We start from the raw sequence: 18,298 nt of genomic DNA on the forward strand, positions 1-18,298 counted from the left end.
CCTTTCTGCTTTAGAAAAATCAATCCTAGAAAGATACTTCAAGGCTTCAAGAGCATTGACAGTTCAAATGGTGCCCAGCACTTAATAACAGGAAATGCTGTACAACTAAAGCAGTACCCAGGCATGTAGTTTATATGTCTGGAATAGTCCTGTCAAACAGAAATTTCCTCTACCTTTCAGGTAAAATGGCAGAAATTTGCAGAGGTTTATGTGAAATGTGACCTTGAAAAACTGTCACCTCCAAACTAAACTTTTGGTAACAACCTGGGTAGTGCTGTAGAAGTGCTTTTGCACTGTGCATAGCCACACGGTGCAAGACAAGTTTGGGTACTGGCACTGAGCTTCCAGAACAGAGAATACCAGGAAGGACACCCAGCAAGACTGAGCAGATTCAGCTTCTCCATGCTGCTGCACCCATTTCATCACAGTGGGAAGCGGGCATCATCTCCTTTCCTACCTAGGAGTACTGAGAAGCTGTGGGAAGTGCTCAGCACCTGGAACACTTGCACAAAACATCATGCTGGAGTAGAGGACTAGAATGGCAAAAGGTGGGAGGAGAAATATCTACAATATGCTAAAGAATTTTACAGAAGCACCTACACATAGATGTTCTGAAAATAAAAAGTCACAGTTATGTTGTTAAAACACAAATTTTCGTATTATACCAAATACTTTGTGTACCAGCTTGTCCATTTTATAAATAGCTAATCTCTATACCAAATCCTGAAAGAAACAAAACAAAAGCAATTAATTTTCAGCCTCCCTCCTTACTGATTATTTGACTGTCTTGTACTCAAATCTTAGCTTCACAGAAGAATGTTGCCATTTTGCATCACTATACATCAACTTATATATCAAACACAAATACATTTTTTCAAGATTATGTATAACTTTATAAAAGCATTTAAAAAAAATGTGAAAATAGATTGCTCACTGCACAACTTGACAAAGTCTCCCAATTTTATTTCTCCATGTATTCCTTGTATTATTCTCAAAAGATCTTGATTGTAAATTATATTTTTTTTGAAAAAAATACAATTAGAGAGGAAAGTTATATATTCAATACAAAAATTAATTTATTTCAATTCTACAGACATCTTGCAAAAGTTTTAAAAGTCCAAAAAACATCAGATCTGCAACATTTAGTTTTCCTTTAGAGAAAGGATGCTTAAGGGAATATGGAGTAACTTACAGTCAGGCTTTAAACATTTAACCTACAGGATTGTATAAGGTGTGCAGATTCCCTACAAAGCAACATGAGCATCGAGAATTATTTCAGAAGAACTCACAGATTTCATTGACAATATTGAAAGGGCATGGCCTAGGCCTTAAAGTGCATGAAGTCAGATATGACATCACGTCTTTCAATAAATACTGTAATAATGAACATTTACACATTTAGTTTTAAAATAAACTCATGTTAGTTTATTTTGGCTCAAGAGCATCATCCCTGTTTGTGTCTCATTCAGTGACAGCTGAGCTTTAGCCTTGACTTCAGTCAGTAGCAGTGGAAGGAAAAAAGGAGATCTGTGGTTTTACTGATACATTTTTTTCCTATTACTTAAGACGTGTATTGAAAAGGAAATTTAAAGCTACATCACTACCACTTTTATTTACTATTTAATTAGTTTCAGATGCTCTGGTTAACATAAAGACTTTTTCATATTTGAAAGGTTCCAGGTTACTGCTAGAATTCATTTACATGAGGAAGCCGATACTTGCACACAAAGTAAAGTCACAATTCATACCTAGTAGAGGCTCACAGATTCTTAGCGTATCTCATTACTTCAGCCTGCTTCCTGTTTAATGCAGGCCTAAAAGTTGCACCTGGCAACTTCTGTATTAAGCCCCTATCTTCTACTTTATACTGTACAATTAGGAATGAATGAATTAAAATTCACAATATAAGACTTCCAGTGATTCAGACTGCATCATGTTCTTATCATTTATTACCTACAGTCCTTCTTTTACCTTTCTCCAGGGCCTTGCAGTACACTCTAGACACTATTCTACACAGAAAGAATACTCAAAAAGAAATCAGATTAAATGTGTTTGCAGTTTACCCTCCTCCTCCCAGAGCAAAAACCAATCAATGCATTTTAAAAGATTCATTAGGAGGAATACTATACATTTCACGGCTTTACAAGAAGTAGTTGTCTTTGAAAATTTCTGCAGTTGCTGATAATTCAATCATCATTTGAATACATTCACATGCATTATTTTTACTATAACACCGATTTCCCACATGGGATTGCAGCTCCATTATTCTCAACACTGTGTGATCACAAGTATCTTCTTGCTCAAAGAACTTTATGACGAAGAGAAAAATGACATGACTGAGTGCAACAAGTAACTGCAAAGAATCAAGTGAGAACAAAGGAAACAGGCTCAGCCAAAACATACACTAATTGAAAGTCTATTATTAATTCAAGAATAGAAAAAAAAAATAGAAGGCATTTGTAATTATCCCAGAACTATATATTTTAAGCTGAGAATTCAAAAGAAAGCTTATACTGAAAGCTAAGACGATATGACCTAGTAAACCCAATACACTTAACATTTGCCTGGGGATATCAGAAGGAAAACACTCAACTACCTTTTAAAATTAATTTATTTAATCTGGGACCAAACTGAAAGCTCCTACTAATGGTTATTTAGTGCCATTCTCTACAGGTAGAAATACATTTAAGCATGACAGAATAAATTAATTAAAAAAAAAAAAAAAAAAAAAGCACTATCTGTCAAGATAGATGTTATTGCTCCATCCCCTGGGGATGAAGTGATCTGAACTATACAAAATACATTCATTCACTTGAAAAAAAAAAAAAAAAAAAAAGGTAATTTCATTTCCAGAGGGCCCAAAAGGTTCCATTTAAATATCTGCTCTATCATTGACCTTGCTGTGTTTATAGTCTACAAGTCATGTTAATGAAAAAATAATAATAATAAAAAAGAATTTAAGCCTCATTTCTTTAAACATAGTTCTACGTATGATTTCTATGAGATTGTTTGAAATTTTAATAATACCAAGAAGTGGTATTTCACTGTCTGTAAAATGGGGATGAGTACATGGTAGAAGGAATCTCTGTAGAGAAACCCGTGTTCTAGCAACTCAGCTAATGAGCCAAGCACAGTGAAAAAACACCACTTAGAATTAATTCAGAATGTCATAGAAGGAATTGGATAGAGTGCAGTTAAGGCTGCAAATGTACACTCAGTAACAGAGCAAATGTAAAACAAAATCAAGCAGCTTCCACACTCCCTATTCATCTTCAGGGAAAAAAGAGCATGAGATTACACAGAGTTCACAGTGTATCTTATAGAATTACACATTACTTAATTGGGATTCAAATAAAATGCTGGCACTTTTCATGAATATGCCAAGGCTACCTTGTATATACGCGGACAATTCATGAGTAACTTTACACTGTGAAGTCATACCTAATACTGGAAAGCTGGTAGGTCTATTTTGTTTTGTTTATAGGAGAAGAAACAGAGAAAAGCTTCACAAACGTCTCGTGATCTGAGACACAAACCATTTTTGTTGGATTCTCTGTCATACTACCACTGGGTTCTGAAAATGGTATTAATTTAGCAATTCTGCTTATGATGTGAGAGTAAAATGCACTCTCTCTGCCATCACTACACAGTCATTGCTCGTAATTTAATTGAAGGTTTATTTTGTCAGAAAAAATATAAGCAGGAATTTCAAAGTGACAAAAATCCCTCCCCACCAAGAGATTTGCCAGGTGGAAAGCTGACTGTTTTACACAACCATTTTTCCTACTACCACTACATTTTAACAAACCTGCTGTAATTATAATTTCTCCTGAGGGACATTTTTAGAAAATGTTGCCAGTTGCTCAAATCTCCATCTCCTACGCATACCCACAATTGTCTGAACATTTTTTAAAATGTGAAATTCGTAACACCTGACAGTGGGAACACAGATGTCATGGTTTGGGGGTAGAAGGGAAGGTCATGGAGGCAAGGGGTTGATGTTGTTGCTTAGTATTGGAGCACAATAGCCACCAATCCTAAGGAAACTGGCACAGAACAACGGTTAGCTGGAATTAACATCCCTCTGACTGATATTCCTTTAGGGCACCGATATTAGAGAATTCAGACAAAAGACCAGTTAAGCCACAAAACCTCACCAGCTGCACTTCAGATTAGAACATCCAAAACTGGAAAAACTACTGTATGTAATACTGCCAATACTCACTGGTTTGAAGGAACTAACCTGTTCCGGCTACACGCAAAAAAATGTTGCTGTCTTTTTTGTGTGCACACACCATCAGTAGGTGTTGCCTTGATTTTATTTATTCTCCATTCAGTGTAGCTCTGTTACTTTATTTATTTTAACATCTCTTACTCTATTGCTATTTTTCCCTTCCTCAAGTCTCTGTGAAGTCAGTCTTGGTTACAAGAAGATGAAATAAATCAGTATTAATATTGTGAAAAGACAGGTAAATCCACTGTTTCCATTGTTTTTTCTAACACCAGTAAGGTAGTGTTGCCAAGAAAGATGAAGCTTACTGTTTCAAGGATTCCCAACTCTTTTGGTAGCATATGACTTGGCTGGTTTACAGAGATGCTCCTTTTCCAATTAACATTCACATAAAATTCCTAAGCCAGTTACAGCAACGGCTAACAAAGAAATACTGCTATTGAAGTATTTAACAAATCATCCTATTAAGATGCTTTAGCTACAGGAAATGAGGAAGAATACACACCATGTGAGAAACCAGCACATACTCTGGAGAGAAACAGAGGTAAACAGATCATAGCTGGAAACTGCATGGAGTATTACTGACCTCAAAAATCTGTAGTTGTTTGTACTCAGAGACTTGACATTTGAGGTCACAAAAATAAAGTAGAAGATAACAATAAAGTACGATTTTCTAATCCATTTATAAAAGCTTTTATGATCCTAACATCAAATAAAGGAATACCTGACAGACAAAAAAATCTAGACTTCAATTGTTTTAAACAATTGATATGAATAGTTTATACTTGGACTCTTGCCCCGAACCCATTTTCAGCTCCTTCGATGGAGTCTTCCAAATAGTCCTACAATGCACTTTTCTTTTGGTCTTGAACAAGGAACTCTGATTTCAGGTTTTTTGTCTTACTCCACCTCATAGGAACAAAAAGTGCACTATCAGCCTATAACATTTCTTATCAGTTTTCCCATCTGCATATTTCCTTTACACCATTTTCACATTTACCTGTTCATGTCTAAGTGACAAAGATGAACAAATGGAATGATTTTGAGGACACCTCCATTTACGGTGACCAGACCTGATTTTGAAAGAATTGCATCAATTCCCTTTGCCTTTAAGTATGAAAATGTATGTTGAGTTGGACTATATAAGGACAAAAATACTGACATATCTGTTACTAAAATGATAATTTTCATATACATTAGATTTGTTGCTGCATTTTTTATTAGTGGTAGCTTCTTTTTCTCTCCACACTCCAAACAAGTTTATCAAAGAACTAATTTAAAAAGGCACATTAAATTTAGGTAAACAAATTTATGAAGAATCAGTTTCATTCGTGAAGCACTTAGTTTATACAAAAAAAAAAAGGCATCCCATCCAAAGAAAATATAAATACATTTTTGAACAGCATTATCTATAAAAGCAAATAAGATCAATATAAAGGTACTTTTTCCTCTTCATTTCAAAAAGGAATTAATCAAATGTCTTGACCAAAACTTAACCTTTTCCGCTTATTATTCCAGTCTGCCACATCTACAGGAAATAGATCACCAAAACAGATGGAGTGAATAGATATTTTTACCTCCCAGTGGCTGAACACCAGCTGCGGACTGGCCAGGCCACTAGTTCTCTTCCTGATTTCATCAGCAAAACCAAAGCTTTCAGCTACTGGCAGGACTGCCTTAATAATAAACACATCCGTTCCCTCTTTCATCTCCTCTTGTAACACTCTGCCTTCTCGTTTGGACAAGACAGCATACACACGACCTGCAAAGACATCATTTCAGTGAGCTCACCAATACATTTATATTCATGAAGAGATATACATAAATATTTACTTAGGAAACTTCAGCATTAAGTAAAATACATCACTTCTTTGGCTCAAATTCTTCCTGTAAAATTTTAGGTGAATCAATTAAATTTACACAAACAACATACTCTGCCAGTACAATGTGCAGAACCATATGAGTAATATTTAATAAATTATAAGTCCTGTATGAATCTAGACAATGCTTGTACTACATGCATTTTAAAAAATTGCCATATGATTGTATAATAGGCACTTTGCCAGATTATGTGCCTAACTTGCTTTAGTTCTTACAAGCAAATATTTGAGAAGCATTACCAGCTAAGAAACTCTGCTAAGTAATACTACTGTGCTTCAGACATTACATCTTAGCTACCTTTAAAAGTTTAACTCACCATATCCCTATATGGTATTTGTATCCCAAAGATTGCAGTGCTATTCTAAATCACAGAAAACTTGTTTATCTCATATATTACATGTTTATTATGTTCAACATATTCCATTATTTTTGTAATTAATTCATCCATAAGTTTATAATGGATAATATTTATTTTTTTCTGCCCAAATATCCAGTTAGCTGGACTACACTGTACGTAGGATGAAAGTAACTCTGAAAACACCCACGTTCAACTTTACAGAAGGCATTAGGTAAATCTGTATTTAAAATGTTTTTGTAAATTTATAGATTATGTGATCTTCAGACAAAAGCTAACAAATACATTTTTGTTGATCAAGACCAAAAAAACACAAACACAGGAAAAGCTATATAGTGAAAAAATATTTTAGGAATGCCTTCATTCACAAATACGAATAATTAGTTAAGTATTACATGTACGAATTAATTTTAAAAGTACCTTGGAGCGAAGAACAAGTTTATAATAATTCTTAAGAAGTTCCAATATTTTATATTAGATTTAACTTAACAATACATTAAAGTGTACTGGTAGCTTTTAAACAGCTGGGCAAAATTGTCTCTTTCTGGTAATAATGCATTATCATAATACTTTCCAGCTATTCTGACTTGACAGAAAGATACTATTAAATACTACAGTCACACACACTGATTTACATATACAATTTAAGTCTTCTGTGGGATACCACAGGAATAGTTGGCATGGGTTTGTTTCTTTTTATTTTTTAAATATAGGACCTGGTCCTTGATCAGGAATTTTAGCACAAGCACATAGCTAGTACAGTTAAATCTTCTTGTCAGATATAGGTAATGAAGCATCAGTTCAGTAGCAATCATTACAGAGTTTGTACTTTTCTAATAAAACGTGGGTTGAAGTATTCTTTCTGCTATCACTGATGATTTTTATCTGCTCATGCCCTTCCCAGGACCTCCTCCCTGTTCCTCTGACTGAACTTCACCTTTACTATGCACAGTAGTCTTCTTATTGCTTGTGAGGAAATTGAGGAAATACTTAAGATTTTATATTTCAAATGACGAAAAGATTAAAGTGTGCTGAAGAGAAGTATGCTGAAGAGAGTTTGCTGTGCATCTATAGTCTTTGATCACATAACTCAACGATTTCAAGCCTACGAAAATTTCAGGGAGAATGGAAAATTCTCAGCTATGAAAAGGTCATATATAAGCACAGCTCACAATTCAGTGTGTCTGTTACTTAGCATATACTGCTTTAAAATTCAAGTTAAACATGCACTTTGAAAAGAACATCACATCATGGTCACTGTTTATATAGTGTGAATGAACCACACAGTATATATTAAAGCTATTTGTTAAAGCAAGTAAGTCCAAAACCACTTTATAGGTTATTAATGTTATAATTCATAATATTTATTTTTCTAATTAAGTAGGACTTAGAAAACTTTGAAAACATATTCATGAGATAAGGCAACATTTATCACAAAGCACTTTAGATGAACATATTTTCTGTCCATAATTCATTGAAGACTGCTCTTCCAAAACATAAAACCCAGAAGACACTGTATTTATCTTACTAAATGGTTTTCAGCTACATGTATTTCATCCAAGTAGTCTGGAGTATTGTCTCAGTTAATGTTATCACAAAGAAGTTATATGAGATCTTTTACCACTATGGTAAGGCTGCAGTGTACTGAAGAAATACTAGTTCTACCTCTACACTAATTAGCTGAAGTAATGTGCAGTTTTAGCAGCACCAATTCCCAAGGAATGGTAAAAGAACTTTTCATTCAAAAATCAGTTACTTTGAAAACAACAATAGCTGTTCTAAAACAGCTTCACGGTGCTGCAACATACAGAATAAATCTGTACATAACAGACTTGCTTTGAAGATTTATTATGCTCAGCTACTTAAATATTTAAGTCCTGTTCAGCACTTTATTATACTGCAGCATTTTTCAGTAGGTCAAGGGAAAATGCTAAACAATTTCTGCATTCCCTATGTTTAAAAAAAAGTTTCATAGTTTCATACCGGATAGAAATACTGTGGAAGTACAGTGGGTTCATAATTTGCAAGAATCTATAGGTGAACATAAACACAGCAAATAGGGAAGAAGGAGCTGCTCTTCCATTCTGGAATTTGTGTGTTTTCACTTACACAAGTTAGAGATAACATGAAGTGCCTTGCCTCCTAGAGCGCTGTGATCTAGGGCTTAATTTTATTTTTATGTTTTGAATAAGGACACGAGCATAGCTAACAAAATCCAAAAACAAAAGCCACAACAGAGCCTATTATAATCCTTTCCCAACTAGTTATCTCTCACATCAGCAAAATGAAAACAATATCAATATCAATGTATGGAACACCAACTGAAAGAACTAAAGTTAAAAAAGCCAATGTTTTATCATGTCAACTGCCTTTTGCCAGGCCTACTAAAGAGCACCCCCAAAAAAAACACAGGATCATAAACCTGTACAAAACAGTTGCTCATCCAAAGCCATTTCTTTTCACAACATACAATTGTAAATATTGCTGTGCAGACCAATTTATTTTATGTAACTGTTATCATGCTTGTGTGCATGACAACAGATTTTTACAACAAATAACCAAATCTTTCATTTTTATGTGTGGGGTGTACTATTACTTCTGTAATGAGTAGTATGCTCAAAGTAAATTTCTTGATAGCTTAAACACAACGGAAATTAGTTTTAAATAAAATCTCAATATATTGGATCAAATTCAGCGTGCAAGAAACTCCCACGGAAAACTCCACGAACAAATGTTAGAGTAAATTAAGTGGTGTTATAAGTAGGTCATAAAAACAAGTTTAAGTAGGTGCGAGTGGTAAGGTAATAAGTGACACAAAGCTGGTATGCACTGGGTTTGCAAAATGAGCAACTTGCATACCAGAAGGATGCCAATGTTAGCAAGAAAATCTATCAACTGGACTGTAATAATTATTTAAGATTCTATGTTTTTCCTAATTTACTCCTATGTCAATTATTAAATTAGCTTAAAACATCAGTTTTAAGCCACACTGACTTGGCATATACTAATTTAGATTCTGTACTTATTTCACAAAAAGGACACATTTCTTCATATTTCTTCATAAAAATGATGTTTAAAATAGGAAACACCATGTTGTTGTATGTGTTTACCTACTGAAGTTGATATTACAAAATTTCATAAGAAGGCAACATTTTGTATCTTGCACTTCCAAAAACATTTAGTGATCTTATTTATGCATGTTTCAGATAGAATTCAGAATTTTCAGTCAGAATACAAATACCACAAACTTCACAGAGTCATTGTAGAAATCTACTAGATAACTACAAAAAAAAATCAGGCAAATCTTTTAATCTAGTTCTACTTTCTGATTCAGTCAGATTCTATATATGTTCAGAAAACAAGTTCTTGACAAAGGTTTGTTTTCTCTTACCTAAAACTTCTGCAGTAGCCATAATTTCACATGTGTACATTGCTGCCATAAGCCTCTGTGGTTTTGCTTGCAAAGCATAACGACAAGCTTCTTTCATGGTGGCAATCAGTTGTCCAGAGAAAGGACCATAACAATCCGCAAGTAAAATTTCTCCCTTGTTTTTACTAACTTTCTCAGGTGACTTCGGAACACTTTCACTGCTGTCCTGGTGTTCATTCTCACCACAGACTTCAACTGTACAACTGCTTGTTAAAGAAACAGTATCTTCATTTTGTTCTACGGCATCACATTCCCCTGAATCTTGACGTCTAGTTGACAGCATCTCTCCAACCTTACTAATTTCCCATTTTTCCACTATAAAACACACACCCATAAGGGGTTCTTCACACATGGGACCTGAAAGTGTAGCCAGCTGAAATCCACTTACTATGCTGTTGTCAAAGTCTCTGTATTTGCTGGTTTCTTTCACACCATTCCCAAGGCACTGCCACACAGACTTTGTGTAGCCCTCAAAATTATATAACAAGATATTAGGCCCACACTTCCGTGGTCCAAACGACCAGATATTATCGACAGCATTTCTCCACTTTCTTCCCTGCAGATTTTGCTCTAATTTTTGCTTGAATTCCTTGATCCTATCGATAGTCTTCTGATTTATCTCATGAGTTTTTTTATCTTCATTCAGAGATGTGTTGAGTTGCTCCACAGTTCGAATCAAGTCACTGTTTTCTTCAAGAAGTCGAGTTACCTCCTCAGGAAGTGGCACTGCTCTTACGCTGAGAGTAGCATGCTTATTGGGAGTAGATATTGTAACAAGCCCATCTGAATCAACCTGAATTCCTTCAGGAATTTTATTTTGCTCCTCTTTTGTTTGGTGTATGACGGCAACTTTCTGCTGTTTTCCTATTTCTTCATTTACCATATCGACTTTTGGAGGTCTTGTTATTGTCTCTCGGAATGGAATGATAGGTTCTGATACACTAATCTCTATCTTTGCAAACCTATAAAACAAAGTTTTAAGATTAGTTTAAATTTTAAAATTGCTTTTAAAATGGGGGAGGAGGAAGGTAAGACAGTGGCCTTAACGTGAAACAGATCTTCATGAACAAATATGACTACAAGACAGATGACCAGATAATGCACTTCAAACTCATAAAGTCCTAAAAACATCATGTACTTCAAAAAAGAAAGGAACAGAGTAAAACAAAAGAAAAAACACTCATGCCACTGGATTAATCACTGGTTCACTCACATCTTGAAAACTATGTACTGTTGTTCTCTCCCCTCAAAAGAAATATAATAGAACTAGAAAAAAAATGAGAATAAGGATGATCAAAGGTATGAAAGTACAAGTAGTCTTCAGATGTTTCAAGGATATGACAGAGGTCTACAAAATCATGAGGGGTATAAGGAAGGTTGACAGGGATCAACTGATAACCAAACCACAACAGGGCCTGAACTGTCCCTGAACTGAAAATGATTAAGGTCCAGGAAAGTATCAGCAGGGGATTTTTTTCATATGGTTACTTTAATTTTACTCTTCCCCAGACATCTGCTTTAGGCCACTCTGCTGGAGACATGACTCTGAGCTAGATGGACATTTGATTTGAACTAGCACAGCTGTTCTTACAGCGTGATGTTCCAAAAAGACACAGCACTGTGTAAGCTGAACAGTTTTTTTCCCATCAATTATCAATAACAACTATTTTACTAAATATTTAGTCAAGAGTTGGACCATTGTCAATATAAAGGCATTTACACATCTTGGGGTAAAATGCTATGCTAACTGCTGCTGAAGACACAACTGTCTTTATTCTGACATATTATATTCCAATGAGGTGTTTCAATAAAAAGCACATCTGTTTTAAGAAGTGGTAGAAACATGTTGCACTAGGTAATAATGAGGATAACAGTAAGAACATGTATTCAATTTTTTAAGTGATCCAATCTAACTTCCATAGGAAGCTAGCACTGTCTGATATTAACTAAAAGTGATATGGGCACAGTAAGAGAGACAATCAATCATCTATCACCAAGTTTGGTTTTTGGCAGTAAATACACATGAAACAGAAGTATCACAGATATTTTTTTTTGTAAATAAGATACAGGAAAGGACTGTACAGACTACTGTTCTTTCACCATTTGAAGAAACATTGTAAGAAACTACATGTATTCATTTATGGTTTGAAAAACCATGGTCATGAGTAAGAGCACAGATTAACATTTTCAAAAATCAGTGCCAAGTGCAAAGGAACAGGATAAGAGCATGCACATATAATTTTTATCTTGTTGTTTCCTAATTTTTGAGAGTTCAGTTGCCAGACCTAATTCCCCTCAAAGTTTTTATTTTGTACCAATTGTATATTGTGTTCTTAATTGGAATCTTGAAGCTACTGCAATTTATAACTTCTTTCAAGTGCTCAAAAGGTGCTTAAATTTCCTAAAAATGGGGAACAAGTCAATTTTGCCCAACTGCATGTAACTTTATAACTAGAAAAGATACACTTACGAACCAAGGGTAAAAGCTGTTGGTGGATTAGGCTGCTCTTTTACCAAAATATAAATCAAAGACAGATGCATCAAACTGTCAAAGAAATACAATGCACAGTTACTTAATAAAAAATATTCCTTCCTCCTAGCACCTCTAACCTTTCTTTCAGGTCATCCAAGCAACGCTGAAGATGAACTTCTCCTGCTGTCACTAGCACATGCTCTCCTGTCTCCTGGATTAAAACTTGGACACACGGATCAGCTTGGTTTAAAAGCTTCATTCCTCTCACCAGTTGAGGCATATCACCTGGCAAAATAAGGTATTATTAACACAACAATACTAAAGGAACACTTGAAGTAAGATATTCTTATATTGAGAAAACAGTAACAGCATCAACTGAAGATATAAGCTATAACTATAGTTTGTCACCAAGAATTTAGGTACTGATAACAAAATTCACATTATACAATCATAACTGTGGTATGCATTTGAATGGATTGCTCGTTTTTATTTTATGGAGTTTACAATAGAATTAGTATACCATCCCCCATATGAACTACTTAGAAGGCATGAAAGAGTGAATGAAGTACAAGGAGGATTTAAACTGTCTGGAAGCCACTGAAAAAATTTAATGCTATTATAACCTGAAAAGGGGAAAAAGATCAGGAATGTGTGCAGTTTTCAGTGAACTAAAACACAGATATCCCTAAAACAAAGATGTTTAAAAAGAGTTGCCTTACAGTTAGTGAAAAATGAACAGTCACAGCTGTGTATCTATGCACAAAACCAGCATGTCAGCAGCCTTTCATAATTAATATATATATATATATAACTAAATATGTTTCCTTTTTCTTATTTTACATATGGGGTAAAGAATATCCACAAGCTTACTAGGAATGCATATTCATATTCAGAAGAAAGAGTGACATTATACTTGTCATTCACTTGGAGGCTATTAAAAGAAATATATTTAATGCTAAGCTTCTGAGTGCATAAAAGAAAAGTAACCAGACATAGAAAATAAAACCAGACATAAAAAATAAACAAGAAAAAAAAAAACAGTGTCATTTTACATGGCCATCATAGCTAAACAAAGAGCTTCACATTCGTACTCTGCATTTAACCACCCTGAGAAGGAAGAAGAGCTTTTCTTTCTTTTAGAGTTTATGGTAACCATACAGGCACACACGTGGGATGACATGCTAGAGCCTCATGAAGACTATATGCAGCTCACTGAACAATTGATTACTTTCAAGCTCTGCCTGCCATGGCCTAATTTTGCTTATCTTCCTGATACCGCAACCAACAGCTGATTTTCAGGAAACTTTTACAGGTATAGCTACTCTGAGACTTCTGTCTCTCTAACAACTTCAAACCACACTCAAATCATACAATTTAGAAGTTACCAGGAAGGAGACATTAATGATGTAAAGACTTAATGTCCTTAAGGGGAAAAAAAAAAAAAAAAAAGAGAGAAAACACCAAAATTGTGCAGTAGTTACATTCCAGTACCATTTTCAACTTAATATCACACTCACTACAACTAGAAACTCAATACTTTTAGAACTGCTTTAACAAACAAGGATGTGCAATATATGATTACCCATTACTCATATACCTAGGACGAATAGCTGCTAGGCTGTCCTATCACAAATGAATAAATAATGCAATTTTAATGTTAGTGGATTTTGTACTTAAATAGGAAGACAATTATTTTGGTTTTACTAACAATAAGAAATGGAAATTGGACTGAAATTGAAATACAGAGATACACTACGGATGGGGGCAGGGGTCAGAAATCAATTAGAAGCAATACTGCAAATTTGTACCATGAGTTTGATGATATAGCATAGAAGAACATCAGCAAAAGTGAAAAACCCAAAGGTATATTTACCTTCACAGTAAACGAATACTGAAATTTTAGTGTCACATAGTGTCTTACTTGTGATACAGCTAAAAAGACCACAAAAAGCACAATAACTGCATCTGTATGTCCCCACTTACTGAGACATGAGCAAACCAGCTAGAATTCACAAGGACAATAAAATGCCATCTAGATAACATATATTTGGTTTATACTGGACTGATCTCTGATTTAATGGATAGATCATAAACTAACTCAATCAATAGCATCACCAAGGGTGGAAAGCTGAATTGCTATCACATTGAATTCTCCTTTAAAACTTACTTGGATGTTTTGGTTCCACAGCTACTCGCACAATTGGTGTAGCCTCGAAGTTGAGAGGTGTAAATGGTGGACAAGCTGGTGAAGTTGACAAAGTTGCAGACTTTAGCACAACATCTTGGAGGCCTCCTATTCCTAATAGAAATTGCAGGGAAAAAAGAACAAAAAATATAGTGTCATATGAAAAGAGACTAAAAGTGATCATAAATGTCAAAAAAGAGAAAGAAAAATATTCTAATTACAAAATCAGAATTAAAAACTCCTTACTCAAAACTATAAACTTTACTATAAACTATTTGTTAAAATATATGTGCGCAATCTGAATACTCAAGTTTCTGGTGTGATATCTGATATTCAGTCTCACAGTTCCTACTGCTTTCCCTCTGCTTATTAAATGCATGCTTTTAAAATATAAACTCAAGAAAAGAAAGAACATGAGGACTTTTTCCACTTGTAAAATGCTCAAACCTTTGTACAGCTCAGACTTAGTTTTGGTGGTTTAAACTTAGAAAAATTTAGATTGCAAGAGGTCAACGTCATCTAGTCCAACCTCCACCTCAAAGCAGGGCTAACTTGAAAGTTAGATCAGGTTGTTCAGGACTTTGTCCAGTAAAGTTTTAAAAACCTTCAATGATAAACACTCCACAGCCTCTCTCAGCAAGCTCCTCTAGTGCTAATTACTCCTATTGTAAAGAATGCTTAACCCCCATCCATTTAGGATTCCCCTTTTCTGTAACTTTCATCTTGTAAAATTAAATTCACAGATAGCAAGCTATCAATTCTAACCCTAATGTATTTTAAAAAGCAGGCAAGTTGGAAATAACAGCCTAAATTGTAGCGATAAGAAAATATATAGAAAAAATACTAGCTATAACTCTGCAAAACAGCTACTGTAAGTGCATGTTTAGTATTGTCTTGCCTGCACATTTCAGGTAATTTGCAATTATTGCCTTCAAATTCCTAAATAACAGAACATCATTTATAATTTAGTCAGAGCTATAAAAACACTACCACAAGTGGGTGAATAATAAAGATAACAAATAAAGCTGATATTGATACATGTAGTCATTTCTCTTGATTTTCCCTCAACCGTATGCAACGAGCATTACAATACTTCTATTGGAGTATAAATTAAATGCACATGTAACTTATTACAAGAAAACTGAAACCTTTAGGTCATAATCAGTACCCCCTTAAAAATTAAATTTGCATTTAGAGATTGCAGGGAGGGATTCGTGCTCCCTGCTCCTTGCTCTCCCTTACATACCAGAGTAAGGAAAAGCAGAGAAGCTCTTAACCCCAGCCCTCCATTATCACCCTAATTCTGTTCCAGGCTCTTTTTTGGCTTGGTCTTCTCTATTTGAGGCCAGAAACAAAGGGAGTCAGCTTCCACCCTATGAGATCATGAGGGAGTTTAAATTTTGAAGAGCCTGTCTGCTGCAGAGTTATCTGCAGAATCAGGCTGTTTCTACAGCTAAAAAGGCCAAGTGTCTGCCCAGTAGGATATGCCAAAATCTAAAATGTCACTATTTAAGAAAACTTGCTTCAAAAATAACTGGAAGCAGAACAACATTCAATGGCTTTAAATGCAGAATAGCAGATGCTACAAAGAAAATAAATCTGTATAAACTCTGTGTTGCACCTGACCTATGACCAGCATGTATTTCCTCTTTTTCACTTATTCAACATGTGGTTTGAATGAAAAACAAATGCTGGATCATCACCATCACTAGGGACTGAGTAAAGGGATGGTCAGTTTTATTCTGAGCTTCTCCAGCTGGTAAAAAGAAAATGATTTAGAGTGGGAGGTGAACAGCTTCTTTTCACAGTGTAATGTGAACCAGAGAAATCAAGCCACCAAATCTTACTTCAGACAGACTCAGTCTTGACAGATTTTACAATATTCTTATTACCTTAAAGAAAACTTAAATCCGTCTACTCTTTTGTTTTACATTTGAAAGTATAAAATTTTGTTTGTCTGGCTAGAGTAACATGCTAAAATTCAAAAGATCTCCCACTTTCCAATAAAATCGATTAAGTTTACAACCTTTAATTGCTTAACTGTGTGAGCTAGCATACAGCAGTGTCCAACCCTGATAATCTATTTAATTTAGAAATTATTGGTAATGAATGTTGGAAAAAAAACTATAAATATTAAAACTTCTTCGGCAATTTTTGCATTACATAATTAAAAGCAACTGCTAACATATTTTCTGAATAATATTACATGAAGATGTAGCATAACTAATTCCAATGTACCATATAAAATTACAATGAAAGAATTCTGCTATTTTGCTGATATATTACTTACTGTTTATTCCCACTGAATTTTATACATTCTACTGGACATCACAGATCTCAAGTGCATATTAATGTTGCCTAGTTGAATAGACTTAGAAAAGCCATTCCAAAGTTAAAAACGGGAAGCAAACATAAGTTTAAGGTTTTATCCTGTTCAGCCCTTGAAGAAATATGTCACTATAACACAACCATTTTGCTTCACTTTTCTTTTGTTGTAAATTAACTTTCAAAAAGAAAGGAACCAAAGAGAAGAACAGAATGCCTAAGCAAGGAAGATGAGAAAAGCTACTGCTCTTATGTTTTTGGTTAGCTAAGAATTAAGTACTAAAAAGCACTGCAAGTACTTTTGAATAGTCATCTCTCAAAGAACAATCCAGCCTACGAAGTACACAGTCTGTCACACTGCTAAATAAATATGACATTAGGCAGTTTGTTGCAGATTGGTTTAATTTATTTTTATGAGAAACTAGAGTTACAGTATCTATAGGAATTTTTGATCAGGAAACTTCTTTACTTTATTAACTCTGCCTGTGGTATGTCACCTAATTTCTGTGCAAAAGAAAATGCTAGTTCTGACTCCTCTGGGGAGTGTGTAAACTTAAAAGACAATTTATTAAAAATGCCTTATTGGAAATTTCACATATTTTTCTATATACTGTGTAACTTTGTACTTGGTAGTAAGTCTTTTCCACCCAGTAAGATAACTTTTACAGATTTTGTAATGTATGACAAGAAGTGATACCTACTAAAAAATTACTACTGTATATATCTTTTTTTTTTTTCAGCATGCTACCCATGCTGCAAAGTCAAGCCTACTAAGGGATGCCATATGAGACTTTACAGTAAGTATCAGACTGGATTATTTTTTAATTTGGATCTAAATGCTTGCTCCTGCTGCAGAATAATATTTTTGTTTTGAAAAAGCATTCCCACTTACTACATTTCACTAAAGTAACATAGGACCTGAACTCTACTGTATTTCAATAAAAACTGACACCGAAAAAATACCACTCTCCAGGGCTCTGGCTCCAGGTGCTAAGATGGAAACACCCTGACAGAGTAGCACTAGTAGGAACTAGTAGGAACTTGACACCAGCTTTTAAAGAAACAGGCAAGATTCAAAATGTTTTGTAAATATTGAAATTATTTACGTTTTTAAAAAGATTACAAATTCTCTCTTCTTAAAGAAGCCAAACCTACACACAGCTGTTTACCAAACTGACTGTTGGGAGCATACGTCATGATCATCATCCACATTTAAGGAAACGTAACTTGATGCTTTCTTTTTACAGAGATACAGATATATTCAGATTACTCTGATAAATCCTCCTCAGTGACCACCAACAAACATCCATCAAAATTTGTAAGTTCTTATTTCAGAAGTAACTATTAATCCACAGGTAGAAAATAGTTACTGAAGTTAAGATTCCCTGTTAATAGACAAGGAACATACTATGAGCCTA

The 18,298-nt window shown here is 34.5% G+C and overlaps 1 protein-coding gene across 1 annotated transcript in view; it reads right to left on the bottom strand.

Annotated features, from left to right (window-relative positions):
- EFL1 (elongation factor like GTPase 1) overlaps window positions 1-18,298 on the bottom strand; it is a 70,624-nt gene that overhangs the window by 5,330 nt on the left and 46,996 nt on the right. Inside the window, exons 16-19 of the mRNA XM_068695214.1 lie at window positions 14,538-14,669; window positions 12,508-12,655; window positions 9,859-10,859; window positions 5,809-5,993 (exon numbers count right to left, since the gene is read on the bottom strand). Coding sequence (XP_068551315.1) covers window positions 5,809-5,993; window positions 9,859-10,859; window positions 12,508-12,655; window positions 14,538-14,669 — 1,466 coding nt within the window. The remainder of the gene's footprint in view (window positions 1-5,808; window positions 5,994-9,858; window positions 10,860-12,507; window positions 12,656-14,537; window positions 14,670-18,298) is intronic.

The sequence above is a fragment of the Anas acuta genome, chromosome 12 (assembly GCF_963932015.1).
Source record: "Anas acuta chromosome 12, bAnaAcu1.1, whole genome shotgun sequence".
NCBI classification, from domain to species: domain Eukaryota; kingdom Metazoa; phylum Chordata; class Aves; order Anseriformes; family Anatidae; genus Anas; species Anas acuta.